This window comes from Liolophura sinensis, chromosome 7 (genome assembly GCF_032854445.1).
Source record: "Liolophura sinensis isolate JHLJ2023 chromosome 7, CUHK_Ljap_v2, whole genome shotgun sequence".
Taxonomy (NCBI): domain Eukaryota; kingdom Metazoa; phylum Mollusca; class Polyplacophora; order Chitonida; family Chitonidae; genus Liolophura; species Liolophura sinensis.
In genome coordinates, this window is record NC_088301.1 from 41,278,581 (window position 1) to 41,299,396 (window position 20,816).

At 38.4% G+C, this 20,816-nt stretch overlaps 1 protein-coding gene across 1 annotated transcript in view; it reads left to right on the forward strand.

The window, feature by feature from the left end:
- Window positions 1-8,264: 8,264 nt before the first annotated feature.
- LOC135470922 (PR domain zinc finger protein 14-like) overlaps window positions 8,265-20,816 on the forward strand; it is a 40,443-nt gene continuing 27,891 nt past the window's right edge. Inside the window, 1 exon segment of the mRNA XM_064749971.1 lies at window positions 8,265-8,506. Within this exon segment, the coding sequence (XP_064606041.1) occupies window positions 8,265-8,506 (242 nt within the window).

Genomic DNA, 20,816 nt, shown 5'->3' on the forward strand with positions numbered 1-20,816 from the left:
CTTCCCCTCATAACTAACTGGCTGTGTGTATCATGTCTGGCCAAATGGGGACATTGTCTTCCCCTTCTGACTGGACATGTGTATCGTGTCTGGCCAAGGGGGAACATTCTGTTCCGCGGGTAACTGGATAGCTATGTGTATCATGTCTGGCCAAGTTGGGGCATGATGTTCCTCTGCTAACTGGCTGGCTGTGTGTATCGTGTCTGACCAAGTGGGAACCTAGTGTTTTGTGGGTAACTGGATAGCTATGTGTATCATGTCTGGCCAAGTGGGGACATTAGGTTCCCCTGCTGGCCGTGTGTATCATGTCTGGCCAAGTGGGGATGTTGTCTTCCTCTGCTAACTGACTGGCCGTGTGTATCGTGTCTGGCCAAGTGGAGACATTGTCTTCCCCTGCTAACTAACTGGCCGTGTGTATCATATCTGGCAGAGTGGGGACATGGTGTTCCCCTGCTAACTAACTGGCCGTGTGTATCATGTCTGGCTAAGTGGGGAGATTGTCTTCCTCTGCTAACTAACTGGCCGTGTGTATCATGTCTGGCCAAGTGGGGACATGGTGTTCCCCTGCTAACTAACTGGCCGTGTGTATCATGTCTGGCTAAGTGGGGAGATTGTCTTCCTCTGCTAACTAACTGGCCGTGTGTATCATATCTGGCAGAGTGGGGACATGGTGTTTCCCTGCTAACTGACTGGCCTTGTGTATGGACACTGTGTTCCGCGGGTAACTTGCATAGCTGTGTGTATCATGTCTGGCCAAGTGTTCCACAGGTAGCTGGATAGCTGTGTGTATCATGTCTGGCCAAGTGTTCCACAGGTAGCTGAATAGCTGTGTGTATCATGTCTGGCCAAGTGGGAACATGATGTTATCGTGGTATCTGGCTGGATGTGTGTATCATGTCTGGCCAAGTGAGGACATTGGGTTCCCCTGCTAACTAACTGGCCTTGCCTATCATGTCTGGCCAAGTGGGAACACTCTGTTCCACGGGTAGCTGGATAGCTGTGCGTATCATGTATGGCCAGGTGGGAACATGGTGTTCCGCGTGTAGCTGGATAACTGTATGTATCATGTCTGGCCAAGTGGAGACATGGTGTTCCCGTGGTAACTGGCTGGCTGTGTGTACCACTTCTGGCCAGGTTGGGTCATGGTGTTCCCCGCTAACTAACTGACCATGCGTATCATGTCTGGCCAAGTGGGAAAATTTTGTTCCCACGTTTGTTTCCTCTCAAGACGTCTTCCAGCAAACTGTGGATGGCCGTAGGTTTCCATTGGGGTTTGTCGGCTTGAATCCCATCAAAATGTTGCATTCATGGTGGCCGTCGTGACGGAGAGATATTCATGAGTACGGCGTAAAACACTAAGTAAGTAAATAAATATAATACATGTAAGTCTAGTGGTTAGGGACCGAGAAATATTTGTCCAGTTGGAAATGCACTGGTTCAACAGGTGAATAGTTCGGAAGCTTCCCCCACCCCGCTTCTTTTCTAAACAGCTTGAGGTGAAGACATTTTGTTTTTCAGCCTTTCGAGAGGGTTCCAATTTTTAACTGCACTTTTACAAGGTGGATGATGGATAATTTTCAATAACAATCAAATGGGGCCCAAAATATAATATTACCGGTAATAAATATAAATTCCATATTTTTTTTGAGTTTTTCAAACGTGTACCAGTACAGGTTAATTATTGTCCATATGCAACAACCAACTATGTCAACAACCTAGATGAAGTCGAGCCTCGCAATGAAGATCATGTTATTATTATTATTATGTTTTATTGCTGACTCAAGTCCTTAGAATACAAACATGCAAGACAAATACTGAGATTGCATATAATGACAGCTTATAACCAGACAGTGTTTTAATAAAGAGTACCATTCTACTTAGCACACATTACTGAATGAACACGGACATCTGAGGTCCATACAGCAGGTATCGTTCGATTGTTACTGGATTCGAGTCTCATTAACAGGGAGTATGATGATTTGCACACTATTTCTCCAGAATACATTACACATGACAAACATTTCACGGGTACTAGAGCTGTGTTTTAAGTTCATCATCCGCCTGAATGCATTGTTATACATTACTTTCATTTTTGTTAAAACGTTTTTTGCGAATATAATGACCATAGTGAACAGAAATAATAAATAATGTTTTCTTCACAATAAGAGGACACCCCCTGAACTTGCGAAGTATGACATTTATTCGGATACAAATTTTTCTGCTTTGTTCGCCAAAGTCATCACTATCACTAAAATCGTGTGTGATTACGTGGCCAAGATATACATACCTTTTGACATATACTAGTAGTATGATGCCCCCACAGAACCTCCCAGAACGGGGTAATAAGCTACTACAGCTTTTTAGGCGTTGTTGAGAAGCCTAATGTTTTCTTAAAATTATAAAATGAATATATTGCTAAAATGCAATGAGGTTGATTGTTTAGGGCTACATTGAACATGCTGAAGCACAATGACGCCATAGTCTTTTTAGTCTTTCGAATATTCTCTAACAGTTATGTTTACACATTAAATACAGATATTGAAGTAGTGATACATGGATATGCATTTAACTTATACCTCCCTAAGTATTAAAATTTGGAACATCATCTGATAAGTTTTAGCTCCTTGGTCCATAAACTAGGTTACATGCCAGATTAATTAAAAAATATGTCAGGTTATGAATGTTTGCCCCTCTTTGGAGTATATATATATATATATATATATATATATATATATATATATATATATATATATATATATATATATATATATATATATCTGGATAACCTTTTTTATGCATATATATATCTGGATAACCTTTTTTATGCATTCTCTCCGTCAGTGGCCCGGCAGTTTCGACTGCACGTATTGGTATGTTATTGTCTATTTCTTGTACAAGTCTCCAATATTCAGCTCTCTGTAAAACCGGTCATATTCCCTACCAAAATTAACTTTAGTCAGTGACACGTAAAAACACAAGCTCTACACGGTGGATATGTTGGTCTGTATATAAGTCTATATTATTGCAAGCAAAATGAAGCTAGAACACTTTTTCTAATTCGTAATGATAAAGTCCATAGGCAAGAGTCCATTGCCTCTGGGGACATCTCAATTATTAAAAAACCAGTGGCATGCTGGATGTTGGGCGGGGCTCAACGTGTTTTGGCGGAGGGCGGTACCAGTTATCTAAACTGATACCGACTAAACTGTAAACCCTGTTACTGACACTGCCATATTTGAAATTGTTTAAACGTTTAAATATGACATAACCTTAATAAATGAATGTTATTTCATCTCTGGCAGTAAATTATCTCATGTGAATTTATAGATGCTCTCGAAACCAAGCTTATGGAGTTTAACATTATGAGTTAGAAAAAGTTTTCTAACTGCATTTTCCTTGTAACAATATGGAAGTTGAACATGTCATTGTGTAAAGCTTGGAATGTTAGGTATCACTGTCTATTTTGGTAGCGAGTATGACTGATTTTACAGACAGTTGAATGTAGTCGACTGGCTAAAAGAAAGAGAGTATACCTTGTGATAAGCCATTTTTAACCCGTGAGAAGAAAGGTGAGAATTTTGTCGTACGTCTATATGTTAGGACTGCATACTAAAAAATAAAAACCAAATCGTTCATGTACCCGATAAAAGACAGACGCCAAACGATGGGCGACGACAACGTTGTGTTTTAGCCAGGAGCAGCGCAACAACTTCCGAAGTGTGTGGGGGCAAGCGGGGGGAGGAGTGCTGAATATCAATTTACGGAAGGTAAATGAGTGCGTAAAGGTTTATCAGTGCTATCTATCGCCGGACTAGAGGGAATTTCCCTTTAGACTACTGGTAGTAGTCTGGACCCCAAACCCACGTTCCACTCCCCTCCTTTTCATTTCAAAACATAAGCTGTCAACCAAACTGCACCGAACAACACACATAGAGTGGCTGAGGGCACGTGAACGATGAGTTGAGGTCTTTAATTTTGTTTTACATAGCTAGAATGATATTGCGTATTCATCATTGTAATTTTCTGGGACTGATCAGAGCATGGCTGATATAATGAATGATTGTTTAACTAATTTACTTTAACGCGATACTGATTTACTTTAACGCGATACTGATTTACTTTAACGCAATACTAATTTACTTTAACGCGATACTGATTTACTTTAACGCAATACTGATTTACTTTAAAGCAATACTGATTTACTTTAACGCGATACTGATTTACTTTAACGCGACACTAAGTCTGTGACAACAGTTTTTTTTATCGAAAGGACCAGGATGCCACTGGGTTGAAACAAAGCTATAAAAGCACATTCGAACCTGTTGAAAATGAATGACAAAGGCATAGCGCTCTAATCAACTACGCCAGACACACATATACAGCTGTAGTACTTTTTTAAATAGTTTTTCTGTTACCATGCACGAGTTGCAAAATAAACTATTTATATGAATGCTTATTCCATCTTGTTATTTCATTGAATACCATCTTGCACCAAGAAGATTGTTCTGTCAGTGGAGGATTATGACAAGTTGGGTCTGTAAGCGAAATGGTGTTTTTTCCAGTTGTTCAAACTGTTTTCGATTCTTTATCTGTTACTTATCGCGCTACACCAGTGAAACTGTAATTTCTACACCAGTCGGTCATATATTTGCAGCTGCTCTTTCCAACATGATCATTAATACATACAATGTTTTCCAGTTTTCCATTATCCTCGCTGTAGGTAAAATTCTAGCTTTATCGTTCTTTATTTGCGGACAAAATACAGAAACCACCAATCCTTGTAGGCCCCTGACACACCTAATTTAAATCCAGCATTATGATAAAAACCTAGGTAAACTCGATATTCATATTCTTATGTTATTTGTGATAGAAAACATGCAGGCATGGCTTCATAAAACATTAGAATTATTTGTAAATATTAGGCCTATCGCCTTGTTGAAAATAAGCCATAAAATAAGGCAAATACTGCACTGAGTTTTTCTGGGTGCTGGAGGATGGGAGGAATTTAAAAGATGTGAGTTTTCACTCCCTCTGAATGCTAAGTTTCATTGCCCAATTTCGCAAATTACAAAATTTCACATACCATGACGAGATGAACGCTTTTCCCCGAAGTTAAAATATCTGAACAATAAAATTACAGCGCGTTGATCTGTTTGACGAAATTCAAAGAAATGTTTAAACACCTATTCAAAACAGTGAGGAAAGCAGTGAATATTCATTGTCGTGTATTTTTCATATGGTAGAGTCGAAAAGTATAGGTTGTCCCCAAGTTTTGAAAGTACACGGCTTATATTATCTTAACATAGCCCCCCCCCCCCCCAACTCTAACCTTTCCCAGACACACCTCTCCAAACACCTTTTGTATTGTTTTCGTGAGATTGTTTATCATATATGATGGCTAATAACTGTAATTAACACTTCTGCATTCTTTATACCTATTTGTACTCAAGTCATGGTGTTAGGGGATGTATATGTTGATACTTTTAAAGAATTTACATGAACACTTAGAATAAAACTGTAGATTATCAAAAGGTCGTGACTGCTAACGCATGACCATTTGCCATCTATACCATATGCCATCGCTTATCTGGATTTACTCTATATGTGAGGTAATCTTTTATATCACACATTTTCGCACATGCTAGTAGTCCCTACATATATATTTTCCCTGCTGTTCGTTGTGCCACCATACATACGTGTCGGGGTTTGTGTTCCTCCTGTATAAGTTTAGTATGAAATGACATTTTATCTGTTTACACAACTTATTTCTGTCGATAGTAGGCGTACGTTTGATGTCACGCGGAGTTTGTCCACTATATTAATACAAAGGGTAGATGTTTTCTAAGTGTGTATAATATCAGTGAGTTGTTTCGTGGTGATAACATAATTAAAGTCAAAATACTGAGATGACCAATGTGTAATTCAGCGCAGTTACTTATGTTCTGAGCATATATAAAAATACAAAATGAAAGTCCCAGTTAATACGTCATTCAACGTCGAACTTTTTAGACAAAAGTCTTGTAACGATTTCTAAATGAATTTCCATATGAATAGTTTCATTTTCATACTTTTGATATGTGATTAACTGTGACGGATTTTCTCTGTTGTATGTGTATCATCGTTGGATTCATAATGTGGAGTGTTCCTCTAGCTATATGGTCAAACTGTCCCCTAACATTTACCAACCTGTCCGTTTGTAGGCTTCAATATCATGTGTTACGGAAGTAGAAGCAGTGTGATTTTTAATCATTTCCTCGCCTAGGATTTCTGTGTGAGCAATTTTATAACTGGCTATTTTTAATGATTGGTTATATATCATTACAAACTATCCAGAACAAATGGGCAAAGACTAATATATTAGTCCGTGGTTGAAATTATGTCTCCTGTGAATTCATGTTGCTGGTTAAGCTTTTACTACCAGCCAACAGGTGAGGCTTGACCCAATTGTTTACTATCAAGGTCACAGGTGTAGTTTCAAAATGTCGACGTCCCATGTGTGATGTTACGGTGGATGAGTTAATCCAACATTTGGCCGAAGAGGGGATGAACCAGTTCACCAGAATCAATTTTGGAAGTATCTAGAGAACCCGTCAACTGCTCAAAAGATGTGACATGATAATTTAGAATTCAGGTACCTGCGGATCCAATCTTGGCTTCTGTTGTAAGAGACCCCCGTCACCGTGCCGGTGAACGTTGTGTGACCGTCATTGTTGTAGCACGCACCTGGTATTGTGCCCCATAGTTGTCAACCTGAGGTGACTATACTCACTGAAATCCCCCATGTATATATAGCACAGGTAAGACACTAACGGCGATATGCTTGGCCGATTTTGTTATACATAAAATGTCAGTTGCCTGCCGTTGTGTTCTCAGGTAAATACTTAGGCTCCCATATTCGTAACCTAATGAATTAGACGTTATATGCTTATTGGTATTCTAATGGATGGAGTGCTTACTTCTCTAAAACTTTGCGGTGTTACAGCACTGTGTCTAGTCCTCGGGCAGGGATTGAGCAGGTAATTTACTGCATGGTATTTGGGTATACACTGTGTAATAGCTGTAGATGTATACAAGAACTAAGGATGGGGTATCAAATTCGGTAATATTTGCTCACAGATTTAAGTGAGCCTGTGTTTACTAAAATCGAGGCTTACTGCCCAGCTGTGGTAGTGTTAAGGTGTTGGGTTTATCAAGGATTTTGTGTGCACAATGAATTACGAGGTCAGAAGACCTCATACATGCTGTATATTGCTTGTATCATGAACTCTGTGCTTCACGCCCTCGTATGTCTAGAAACAGGTTTGTTGGCGTTCACAATTTACAAATCCTGTGTAGATTGTTCTTACATTCTATAATTTCTGGTTATTATCAGCCGTCGTTCTTAGAATATTTTCCAATGTTGTTCATTTCCCTGTAACCCATGCTATTTTGCACTACCTGGTCTCCTTGCTGCTGCTTCGTGCGATTGAAGTGCGGTCGCGAATATTTATTGGCCTGCCTTTAATACTTTTCAATATAGTACTGCTTCCTTGATGATAAATTACAAATTTGAAACTGAAATTAAATTGTATATGTCTACCAAATTGAAGTATGCAATTGCTGATTGTTTTCATTGGCGTAATGTCATTCTTTTATGTTTTCCGTGGAAGCAGTTTTCAATAAAATTAGTCGTTTTAAGCCACCATAGAGCTAAGATAAATGTCAAGTATATAGCTGGCCAGCTTCGGTTATTTCCAATGAGCGTAGGGTCATTCACCCGGAAAGCACTGCACTGGTTTCATACTGTCTTCCACCGAGAACGGTATATCCAGACCAATACTTCGATCAGAGAATCGGACGGACAAGAAACCGATGCAGGGAGTGCTGGCTTTTATAGGTGAATACTGAGCAGGCCCTAAGTAAATGTCCGAGATTTAAGAATCCGATGTCCGTCTGGCCGTTTATCGCAAACACATTTCTTGAGATTTTTTGGTGGTGCTCAAAACAATCCAGAGTACTGACAGCCTCGACATCTTTAACAAGGGCAGGTAACAACATCAAGTTTTTAAATTCATCGCGTCATAGCAATCTAGAACTACAACGTGAAGTCTAATTATCGAGTATCGAGTTCTGTACATTTTGAGTTGCATGTAGGCAGCTAAAACCTCGTTAGTTCCTTTATAAATAACTCTCGATATACGTTCATTGTTGAGAACAAAAAGAATTTCACTGTGTGTTGTAGGTGTTGATGTAACCAACCAGGAAAGTCTCATTTCGCGGTGAAAATGGCGGACGATGAACCTGCAACGATTGACTCCCAGTCTGTCCAGGTGACCGTTGGCGCAGGGCGACCGCCCTCTTATTCCAAAGCCACGGGGAATGGCTTGGGCGGCGATCCGCCGATCAAAACTAGTTCCATCCACTATGACAACATCACGTCCACAGTGGAGATGCCGGATTTGACCACTTCAGTCTCAGTTGTGGCACCGAAGCCAGATCCGTCACAGAAACCCAAAGACTTCGTAATGTTTTCTTGTTTTGTTATTTTGTGTTGCAACTTTATTTTTGGATTCTTGGGATACAGTTATGGTGGTGAGTATATTGTCTTCTCTTGTAACTTAAGCTCTTTGCAGAACGTGGAAATCAGAAAAAACATTAGTTAAAAAGTCTTTTCTAGAAGCGTTATTCAAACAGTACTGTACTCGTGTAACTAAGCTGTATAGCATACATAATTATTTATTGTAGTGTACCTTAATATTGTATATTGAGGTTTGTAACTGGAAATTGAATAGAATAAGAAATGAATGATCGGTTTGAGGTATATTGGCCACTTTGACAATATTTCTACCATAGCTTTGTGAGATTTGAAATTGAACGCACAGTGTACACAAAAAAGCAAATTTCAAGATCCCCCCAGTTCGCTTCTAAGTGGATGACAGAGCTATATTGTTATATTGGTGATATGCAACGATCGAAATATCTGTCTGAATACTTCTGTCTGGTAAATTTGATTTGTTAAATCCGCCTTTACCGCTCATTAACTGAAAATAGTTCTGTTGGTATAATTGAGCCCTGCTGCATGTAAAATAGAAGCAAGCAGCAGAGGGACACCCTAGTAGCTAAGTTATGAAATATGCTTCCAACGACATTCTGAGTCTTGTTTGGAAGCTATACTGTAACTACTAGTTTGACATTTGACTCGAAATAAACACAGAAACAGTTATTCTCTTTCTCTTAATACAGTGAATATAGGCTACGTTTTTTCTCTCGACGATCCACTGAGCTTCTTGGCAAAGTCGCAGTTCTGATCATTCATGCGAAGTCATCGTCTTGTCTGGTTGGAAATTTCCGCACAATTGACGTGTTTTGCACAATCGTGGTGGCTTTTACGAAGAAGATGTGGGCGCTTGACCATTCACGTGCGCCTGTACAAACGTTGGCGGGATGCAACGTCGTGGTCTGTAGTGATTGGACAGAGCGGAGGAACGTGGCCTATTACCAAATTCGTTGCTCTATAGTGGAGTCATTTTCTTGAATTTCCAGGAAATGATTTAATTATATCTCATAGCGATTTGTCTCCTTTATGTTTCGTTTTTACAGTGAAGTCAAGTGATGCCTGGCAACTAGGAGAGATAAATCAAGCACGGAAGAGGGCGCGGGTCGCTTTGATCTTCGACGTAGTTGGCATTTTATGTGGTGTTGCCACGTGGGTGCTAGCTTTCACACTGTACTTTGCTTGTGAGCCTTGTAATCCTTTCTCAATGCGACATGAGTGACACTGTCAAGTGACCTAATTACTGAAAATGACACTGCATTTTCAGTGTTACTTCTTTCCTTTACTGAATTCAGGGTATTTTTTTTGGACAGAATTCAGGGTGCTTCAGTACACAAATTATGTATGTTGTATGCCCAATGTATTTTTGAAATTGGTATATCATGACAAGTAGCTGACCAGTGGCTTTTCCTCAATACTTTTAAATTAGAAACATTTTGTTTCTTTTTAAAGCAAACGGGAACAAATTTTGAGCACAATCAAATAAATAAATCAGTATATAAATAAACCAGTAATATAATAATGTATATTTGTATGTATATGTAGGACCGCCATATGTAGGAAGTCGTATCTGAGTTGATGACTTATTTTTAGGCGATGTTTGAGACCGATTGGGTTCTGTTTTGAGTATGTGAGCTAGTTTGATTTATATGAAGCAATAACCAATAGGCGATAACCCCTGTCCATAACTTTCGAACGGTTGGAAATTGATCGCGCTTATCTCGTGTGTGATATGTATTTGCTTGACCTTGTAAACATCACACTTATTTAATGATCGAGAATTTTCGATAGGGGTAAAACAATTTAGAGGTGTTCGAGTTATTCCACGAGATTTATGAAAGAAGTTACGACAAACTTGTCAAGATTTGCTTAGCGCAAAACTAAGGCAATCTAACGTCAGGGAGACGGATGCCTGATGGTATTCTACAATTTTTTACGTATGTATGCAATTTTGTCTTCTTCCAATGTTTGTTGTTCTTTGGTCTCCAGTTTTGAAAAAAGTAACTTCGTGCATGCAGTTTTTGACTACAAATATATTTTTGCATTTCCAAAGCAACTAATGGTATACAGAAGCTGTAGATATACTCGGAATAATGGGCTTTCAGTGACGTGGAAATCTATATAGATTTTGAAAAGTAATCTCGACATTTACTGGTATTTTTATAGAAGGTATTGTTTAGTACAGGGGGTATGCCTTGCTTGGAATATGTAGAGGATGTGATTATGATATAATCATTGTACATCACAAGTCAACTGCGAGTCCATAATTTTGTTTTCATTCCATTTTGGCAATCTGTGATGATGTAATAAAGGAATGAAAATCTGTGGTGAACTCAACTGTGAAATCGAAGCTAAACAGGTTTGCTGTATTCATTCTTCCATCAGGTAATGTAAATGCGTACGTGGTAAGGTCTGTCAGAAACCTACATATGGTGGAGGGTTTCACCAAGACCGTTTTCTCCGGAGGGTTTTCTCCCATCATCATGTTGGCCGTCGTCGTCTAAGTGAAATATTTTTGAATACGGCGTAAAACACCAATCAATCAAATAAATAAAATTACTAAATAATGTAAATGTGCGATAGTACAGACCAATAATTGTTATATTAGATGACTTTATGATGAAATTGTAAATACTTATCTGTATTGCGTGAATGATTTTAACTATCTTTGTCATGCGCAAAACGTCCATTGCAAAGGGCCTCTGCGATATATGCGACAGTTATATATTACTGTGTCCGGTTATTTCTTCACATTTGTCAACTCAAGGCCTATGCAATTCATTTTATACACATTAATGTATATTTACGACAGAAATGTATGTTTGATGATACAAAACATATTTTCCTACCAGACTTTTACAAAATGTGTTGGGTCGCCATTATTAATTTAATGCATGCATAATTGAACTGCATGGTCACAGTTTTTGTGGTTTGTCGATTAAATGTAGAAATTTGATTTTCAAGGCATTATAAATGATCCATGAACCAGTTGTGTCCAGATACGATTTCTGAAAAAAGAGGCTTTAAGTGTCAGTCTTCAGGGTGAAATCCATTTTTTTTACTGTATATCTGTTAACATATATGCCCGCATTATGTGTATGGCCGTGTAATGCGTTTGAGGCAGTCTCTGCAATTTTTGCATTCTTACTAGTATGAGTGACATTTTGGAACTGCAAATATAATTTATTTATACTCCATAAAGATGCACTTGATTGATCCTTTTTTAGGAAACCACCTGTTCCATATATTAAAATGAACATTCCATTCTCTCATATATGCTTTGTTTCTGAAAACCAGTGGGTATTTTAAAATAGTAAGTAAAAGAAAGCCAGGAATTGGTGTTTCGTTGTTGTTTGTTCGTCATTTGTTGTTTTTTTTATTTTGTGGGGTTAATGGTACCGCACCTATATGCGAACTGCGTGTACATTATTAATGCTTATTTAGTTCGAATTCTCTTCCTACATCTGAGCAGAAATGTCACAATGAGTAGGGCCTATATCCTATATGGCAGTCGGCCTGGTACAGAAACCCTATTCATCAATAATCCAGACATTAGACTATACTATACACCTATACAGTAAACCGACACTAGCACATGCCCTATAATTACCCGAATAAATCCAACATAGAACTATGTTTGTACCCTGAGTAACACTTGTATACTATAGTAAACCAAACTATAATTACGACAATGCACTACGCCAACAGCTAAAAATTAATTTAATTCTTTATTTGTGTTACGAACATTTCCCCCAGCCTAAAGGCCACGAGGGGATATCCTAAACAACAGAGGAAAAATATATACACAGATTAGTACAGAAAATATATGACATGTATATATCACTTGACAGAATAAGGCGAAGGGAACGAAAATCAAGATTAAAATTGAGTTCTGTTCTTGAAGATAGGAAAACGTTAGTACAAACATGCTAGAATAGGTCATATTACTACTGGGCCGTTTTGGTGATTCTAACGGACATAAAAAATATGCATAGACTTTAAATCAATTTATTTTCATCAACGCTACGCTCAGGTGATCCAAATGAAAGTATATATAGTAAATATGCATACAGTAACTTTGTAAATAGAATGAGTAGTTCTGATACTTTTGAGTACATGCGTTCTGTGGGTGGTATAAGCTGAGCAATCAAGGAAATGATGATAGGTATTTTCACACATATAATTGTATTTATTGTGAATAATAGTGTATTTACTGATATCCCCACGAAGAGCGCTAATCAGTCCCATTCTCCTGTACAGAGTACAGTGGAGGGAAAAATGTCCAATAAGCTGTACACAGAGGCAGGTTCACAGTTAATGTTTTGAGAGTACAGAATGCTCTTAACCCTTTTGAAAAAAGAGTTTTAATTTGGTTGTCTTATAGGCAAGAAGAAACGGAGGCAAATCCTGAATCCTGCATTTAAAGTATCGAAAGTGATCTTTGTTCCTAAAACCGTTGGCATCTAATTCATTGTTATGTCTTGCTGCATGAAGCAGTTGTCAAAAAAATATACTCATATTCGTTAGGAGACCTTATTAAGCCAAGGTACAATATTATCATGGTCATTCTAGTAAGAGTTCGATTGACCCGACTCATGATACTCAGTTTCATGTTTCTTTACATCTTACATTTTCATGCCATTTACCATTGTGCAACAGAATAATTTCGAGATGTTTGTGGAATAGCATACTATTGACCTTTACGCCATCTAAATACAATGTCGGATATAAGGGGTTATTTTTCAAGGATATTTTTTTCAAAGATGAACAGTTTTAGCTGGATTAAGTACCACAATCCATGGGATAACCCAGTTTGACGAACGAACAGGTACACGATTAAGTCTCGGATGTTGCCAAGTCTACAATTTCTTCAAACAGACATGTATCATCTCAGAATATGTTAATATTAGATTGATTCAGTATTCATACTAACGTAATTGATAAAGATCAAGCAAACAAGTCTGTGTACGACCGAGACGTGATTCCGTAACATTTCCAAAATGGCATGACAGCTACTGTCTGACGAGGGGCAAAATGAGATGCGAAGAATTTACAAAATTCCTTCGTTTTTTTCGACGTCACGTGATACGTTTTGGCCATTAGCAAGAGCAGGAATGTATTAAATTTTGCCGAGTTTAACCTTGCAGAGTCTTCATTATTGACCAGTGCGCCTTAGTATCTAACCCTCCAACCAAGGTTTGTTAAATGTCTGAAGTAAAACGCTTGACGTTTGGCAGTATAAGCCTCCCTTCAACCTTAAAAGCTCTGTTCAGAAATTTAAAAACGCTTGAACGAATTAGACTATACACGTACATCCCACATCAATATTCGTTATAGGCGACCTTGGGATACGCATTCACAGAATAAATTACGTGTTACATAAAAGGACACAGACCACGTGACACTTGCCGCGTTGTGAGTATTTAACGACTCTTCACGCTCTCATTTGCCAGTTTTGTGTGTGACTGGATAGTCACACTCAAGCCATTGCAAGCGTTCACTCATTAAAGCATTCTTTGCTCGTCTGGTGACATAGATGCACAGAAACTATAGAAGCTCGTGGTGGACACACCCGTTACTGATTTACTATTTTCATTTTGACCGTTTTTCTGTCAGTGACCTTGAAAACACGTTAGTGACATGACTTGGGTAACCACTTTTGTCTGCTCATCGACAACAGTTTGTTATTCGACCATGAATAGAAAGAAAAAGACAGTACTTTGTTCAGTCCAACAACTTCTGCTTTCAGAAGATATCACTAACAGCATCAAATGATGTAACAGAAAGAAGACAGTATAAAAGGATACATTTGAAGTCTAATACAGACCTTACGAAAGCTCTCGTTACCGTTACATGTAAGAAAAACGTTTATAGTACAGTACATGTTATAATAGTCAAGCCATTTGTGAGACAACTCCATAGTCAATTATACATCCCTTATAGCTAAATACATTACATACACTTAATCATTAGCATATCGTGTGGAAATGGCCTTGCGACTTTTGACCTGGAACGTCCTTATCGGTTAACGGCTGGTGTACAAATGTCTGTTTCGGCGCATAAATTCATCAATTAACGTAAGCTGAAAAAGATTTTTGCCACTTACCATATCAAAAAGGCTCATTTTCATTTGGCTAATTCCAATGTGTTTTGCCAGTCGAGATATCTGTCATTTAAGTCGCCCAAAATCAACATTTCTTTAAGATTTTCTGTTAATACTGACGTAAAAGTGTCATCCAGATTATTAAGAAAAATTCTGGTAAATGAGCCGATTAATTAGGAGGGCGATGACAGCAGTCAGCACGTGTTTTTATTATGTTTCACCATGATCCATAACATTTCAGTGTCATTCTCTAAATACGTCTAGTGATATCCGTGTCTGTCTCTACAACTTCTCTATATAAACTAACCATCTAGATTATCTGTATCTCCAGGAATGTCACCACTAAGCCACGTTACACTAACACAAATAACATCATAATTACCTCTAACTTAAAATAAGATGAGAGCTGATCACCACCTTAAGGATTAAAATAAACTGGGGGTTCCGCTTTTCTGTGTACGTCACCATACCCCAATAGCTGTTCCATATATGTAACTAATAAGTGACGTGTAACTAATCGCTGCTCTGTATCAACTTATGTAAATTTATGCTGTATGCCGGTAATAAACAGAGATAACAATTGAAAGCACATGCACTAAAACTCCACGAACATGCTCAACTACTCAAACACAGTATGCAACTTGCCTACAAAAATAAATATGACTAACATTTGATTGAATTATTATTATTTCTTGACGAAACAAATCGAAATGATTTGAAACCATAGCCTCTCGAGAAATGATGAATGCCAACAAGGATTCCAATAATTTAGTCAGACATATTACTGAATACATATATACACACTTACATGTATATACGCACCTTGCAGTGCGCATGCAAACGCACTCGTGCACATACATATACAAAAGAATCGTTTAAACAGTGCAACTGATTTGTCGTATGAACCCGACAAATTCGTCTATAGTTCAATGAAATTAGGGGAAATGTATTACCTTTGTCGCGTTGCAAGGCGTGAGCTGTGCGTGGTGAATTTTTAGTCTCAGTGTGCAAGGTTAATTTCGACATTGATTCAATCATATCTTATGTTGCTTGAAACATAAAGGTTGTCCCATTGCCAACATATTACAGTGCATGATGTATTAATGACTGGCAGACAGCATCAGACCCTCACAAAATCACAATATGCACAATATTATAGATGCCAGACCAAACAGTATCGCTGGACATTCCCGTTCATGCCAGTTTTGGCAGCATTTGAGATTGAACCTCGCTCTCCTATATGGGAGGCGAGCGTTCTAAATGGATACGTGTGAACAGACAAAGATTGTGTACATTAATTTCGTACATTGTAACAATGACAACTCTTCATTTGAAAGACTAGATGCATTTGAAAGTCTTTGATTGATTTTAAAGTTTCATTGTCACTGCTTGTAGCTTAATGTGTGCATTGGTGAGATACGCATTTTACAGGGAAGCGGACTGTAGCGCAGTGAGTAAGATGTGTAAACAATTCATGTAAATGTAAATAAATGTGTAAATAAATATGAACAGAGGGTCCAGAATCTCTAGCGTTCTGCATCAAGAATGTGTCTGATTCCCCTTAACCCGGGGCTATAGAAGCTGTATATTCATCGTGTTGAAATAGATCGCCACGTTCTATATATGAACGGTCGCATTCAAAGTGCAACTTTGATCACAGACAACTGATATATCCTAGCGTTTAACACCATTTGAATACCGATTTAACCCATTGGCCTAGAACATTCCTTGCTTCCTCATTTCCAACATAACTGAGTGAGTCAGAGCGTGCTTGGGGTTTAACGTTGTACATAACAATCTTTCATTCATATGACTCAGAAGAGACCTTAAAGTGCATGTACTGTGCCTCCTAGTTGCAGGACGGGTTTCTACCACTCTTTTATCGAGTACTACTTCACTGAGGCCACTTACCAAAGACAAGTAAGTGGCCACACCCGAGCCATTATACTAATACGGGTCAACCAGTCGTCGCTATCCCCTTAATGCTGAACGCCAAGCGAAGATGCTATATATTCCTATTTTTAAGGTCTTAGGACTGACCCCTGACCAACCACCTCCCGAAGCGAAAGCGAAAGCTCTGCCAACTGGGCTGTCGGGGCCAGTGCCAACCTAATTGAAGACTGATTCTCCTTGTCCTAATTTAATAGTTGATATACTTTCTTAGTTCTTTGATGGTTTGTGTTGAACGTCGTTTTGGGAATAGGCTTTGCGATTCCTGACTTGGAACGTCCATTTCTTGATTTACGGGTGGAATACCAATTTCTGTTTCGACTCATAAATTCCCGACCGTGATTAATGTGCGTATTCTATCCTGACCTTCCTAGGGAATCTAGGGTTTGTAGTGGCTTTGGAGACAGCAAACCGTTGAAGGCCTTCGTAGGGCTGCTTAGACAATTTCCTTTTTGTCTTTCACCTTGCATGGTCTGTACGTCACACTTGTGAAAGTTCATCATAAACTTACCAAAATTTATTGGTTTACTTCGGGCGCTCTGGCTCCTCCACCCATAAAACTGGCCGCCATCATGTAAGGAAAATATTTTTGAATAAGATGTTAAACTACAACCAACCAATCATTCCATCAGTCAGCCTCAGGCTTTCTCAGTTGTTTAGTCATTTTGTATTGCCATTAATTTGGAGGTTGATCATTCGATTGAGCCTGTCTGTATTAAAACGATAGCGGTTTGTATTAAACGAGACTTACTTCTTTAAATTTTTAGACATTTTTACATCCCTTTTGTCACTAAGCCTGACTACTAATAGGGTCGAACTTCCTCTCTGGTAGTACGAGGGAAGGTCTCCTTAGCTTGTGGTCATGGATTTCCCCCGACCTCTAACTTAAATATTCTTGGGTACGTCATTTAAATAAATAAATCGGATTGAGATTGTCAGGATATGAAATATTATACTTTTCATTTATTATTGTTCTTTTTATGCATAAATTTAAGCAACAAACAGTAAAAACCGCGAATGAGGTAACTGAGAGTGTCAGGCTTTCGAATATCATTTCATTATTTCATTGTCCTCTATCTCACCCAGATTATGTTACTAGCTCGGCGAATGCGATTGGTTATCTCCCTTGTATCATGCTGCAATTCCTCTCCTTTATGCGCCCCAGGATTATCACCTCAACTGCTCAATGGTCAACGACGCTAAACTTCAATTCTGAATTAAATGATCTTCCTAAATTTATAGCTGATAGTTCTTGTTGGATTAAATAAATCTACATCTTTCGTGTTTGTGCAAATGTTGACTGAAACTAAACTTGAAGCACTTATTACATGCGTACCATATCTATAAAGCGCATAGTTAGTGAACCCAGAGTAGCGATGACAGTGTGATATCTGGTAAATGACCACACGTAACCAGTCAAATACAGCCTCTCGTCAATTTACCTCAGTCATTGTTCGTTTATTAAATTTTGCAGTGTACACAATAATTATTAGTAAGCAAAGTACAGAAAGGCGAGAGCTTTCTGTCGCGTTTGTGTCTCATAGCTTTTTTTAATTCCGCTTAACCCGGAGAAAGTGACCGTATCCGTATCAGTAGATTTACAGCAATATACTGTGTGCGTATATAAACAGTTACAAATAAAGGTCTTGCTTGGTTTATTTTTGTTAGACATAGTATAACGGCTTGATCTCAATAATTGTATGTGAAGTGGGAATTGGCATTGTCCTTGTTTGACAGACAGCGAATGTCAGACTAGACACGTCAGGAAGCAAGACACCTGTAGTCAACTGTAATGTTAAATAATCAGGTGGCACCACAAATTGTATTCAGGAATAATTACTGCATTTCACAAGGAAACAAATCCCGATGTTCGAAAATTTCGCTTGGGTAGCGAATCTTACGATAGATCTAGGTGTCAAAACACATTCGTATACCAAAGGATAATTATTTAATTATTTATTTGATGGATGTTTTATGCCGTACTCAAGAATATTTGACTTATACGACGGCGGGGAGTGTTTTTAGTTCAGAGCCTGGGGGAAATTCATACACGGGTTCCTGGCAGATCTTCCCATTTACGACCGGAGAGGAAGCCAGCAAGCGCTGGACGAAATCAGTGACCGCATTGGCGAGAGGCTGCTGGGTCATTGTTCTGCGCTCATGCTAATCAGCAGGCCACGGAGGACCCCCAGAGGCTATTTACCATTTTGAACTTAATAGGACATGTAATGTAAGCATAACAGGGGCAAATTACGGACAAATAGAATAACGTTTTATGCAAGAAACTGGGAGTGGTGGTGTTAATGTCAATTCTTAACTGTGTGTTACATAGCAAGGTATGGAGATAACATATTACGAAAAAATCTGTCCTGCTAAAAAAGAATATTAGTTAATATATTCTTAGGTAGAACTTTTCAAAGAATACGTGGACTGAAATGCAAATATGGTAGCATTGCAATGCATCAAATTGACACTGATTTCCGAAAACATTTACAGTGTCTAAAGTCATGTAGCTAGGGGAGATAACTCACAACCAGTGTGTATGCTGACAACCATTCCAAGAAAACATAACGGCTTACAGCAACAGTAGTTAAATGTAACAGACGTGACAATGGAATGATGCGTCATCTTCAGTAGCAAACAATTTTCAAAAATTCCTCTGATCTATGAAAAGCATGAAGAAATAATTAATGCCCATCTTGAATGCTAAGGAATTAAAAACTGAGAAATATCACACTGTTAAAAAATGTGATGAATCTGGAAAGATTTGAAATAGAGTCTCTACATTCAGCACGTGCGAATACTTGTAGAACGTGTTTAGATTTGCATTAGGACATGCTGATGGGCTAGAATGACAGAGGCCTGATATACCATTGCATTGTTTTCATGTGTGTGATTGTTAACTAAATTTTATAAAAACAGAAGATTGTGAGTATATCTACAGCAGTGATGTCTAAATAAATTGCTGTTAACATTGCTGCACTTTCTTTTTACCTAATTCTGCTTAAACAACTCGGTCTGATGACGTATAAGTTGCTACTTTTAATCATATACATGAACAGTTGGAATAAAAGCCTAAGGTAAACTAACAAGAGGCCGAATTACACCGGTGAAACGTGTGACCATCTGCCAAATATATCACAACGTCGTGACTGCTCTGGTTTTACTCTCTCTGCTGTTTTTATTCTTTTATATTCAGAGGTGCGCTGACATTCAGGATCTGTTAGAAATCTTACGTGCATCGACCTGCATTTAAGACGTTGTAATGCAAGATGGAGTCGGTGTGACCGCTGTAGCAAACATCCATTTATTTATTTATTTGCTTGGAGTGTTATTTGCTTGAGGTGACAAAATCACCAGTTATGCATGTGACCATTGAGAACTACCACTGTCGTCACTTCACTCTCTATGCTGCAGTATTATATATTCCAAGAAGTGTTGTCAATCGTTAAGTCTAAATTTTTACATCAGTGCAATCCCACCTACACAGTTGTATTTTGGAAAGCCGGAATACATCCATGACGCACCATGGTCCTTCAGCATCAAACAATAATATTGCCACCATGTACAAATCAAAAGTTGCAACTGACGCGCGATTTGTTGGTGTAACTTATTTAATATAACCATGCAGAATACACCTCTCAGCTTGAGTATTCATCGATTACCATTCACGATTCACCATCATTATAAACCATTTTTTTCTTCTTTCTTGGATATCTGCGTACTTCCAACATGGAGGGCGTATGGCGGACTAATATCTTTTTTTACACATCTCAAAAGTTTTTAAGTCAAAAAAGATAATGCGACCAAGATGATGTTGCCATTGTATTGGAACATCTACGATGTGAAAGAGACCAATGGTGATGGACTGTTGGACATTCACAAAATGACATCATGGAGGATACGAAAGAAGGTTCAGAGTGCACGGCTAAAGAAAAACAGGCTTCAATATCAATTCGTTTATATCTCTGCAAAACAGCATCCTCACCAGGCGGTATTTTCAAAGTGACTTGGCATATTTCAGACCACACACTGTTCATTTATAGCTGATCAGGTCAAGGAAGTAAATTGAACTTCCTAGTTTTATAGACTTCAGACGTAATGTCTTACCTGGATTCATATCTTCTGCTGCCTTCATCCCCGAGGTCTGATCCCTTTGTATTGTTTTAATGTGATGTTAAATGTGATGACAACATTTTGAGTAATTTTAGACAAGCTATGTCTAATAAA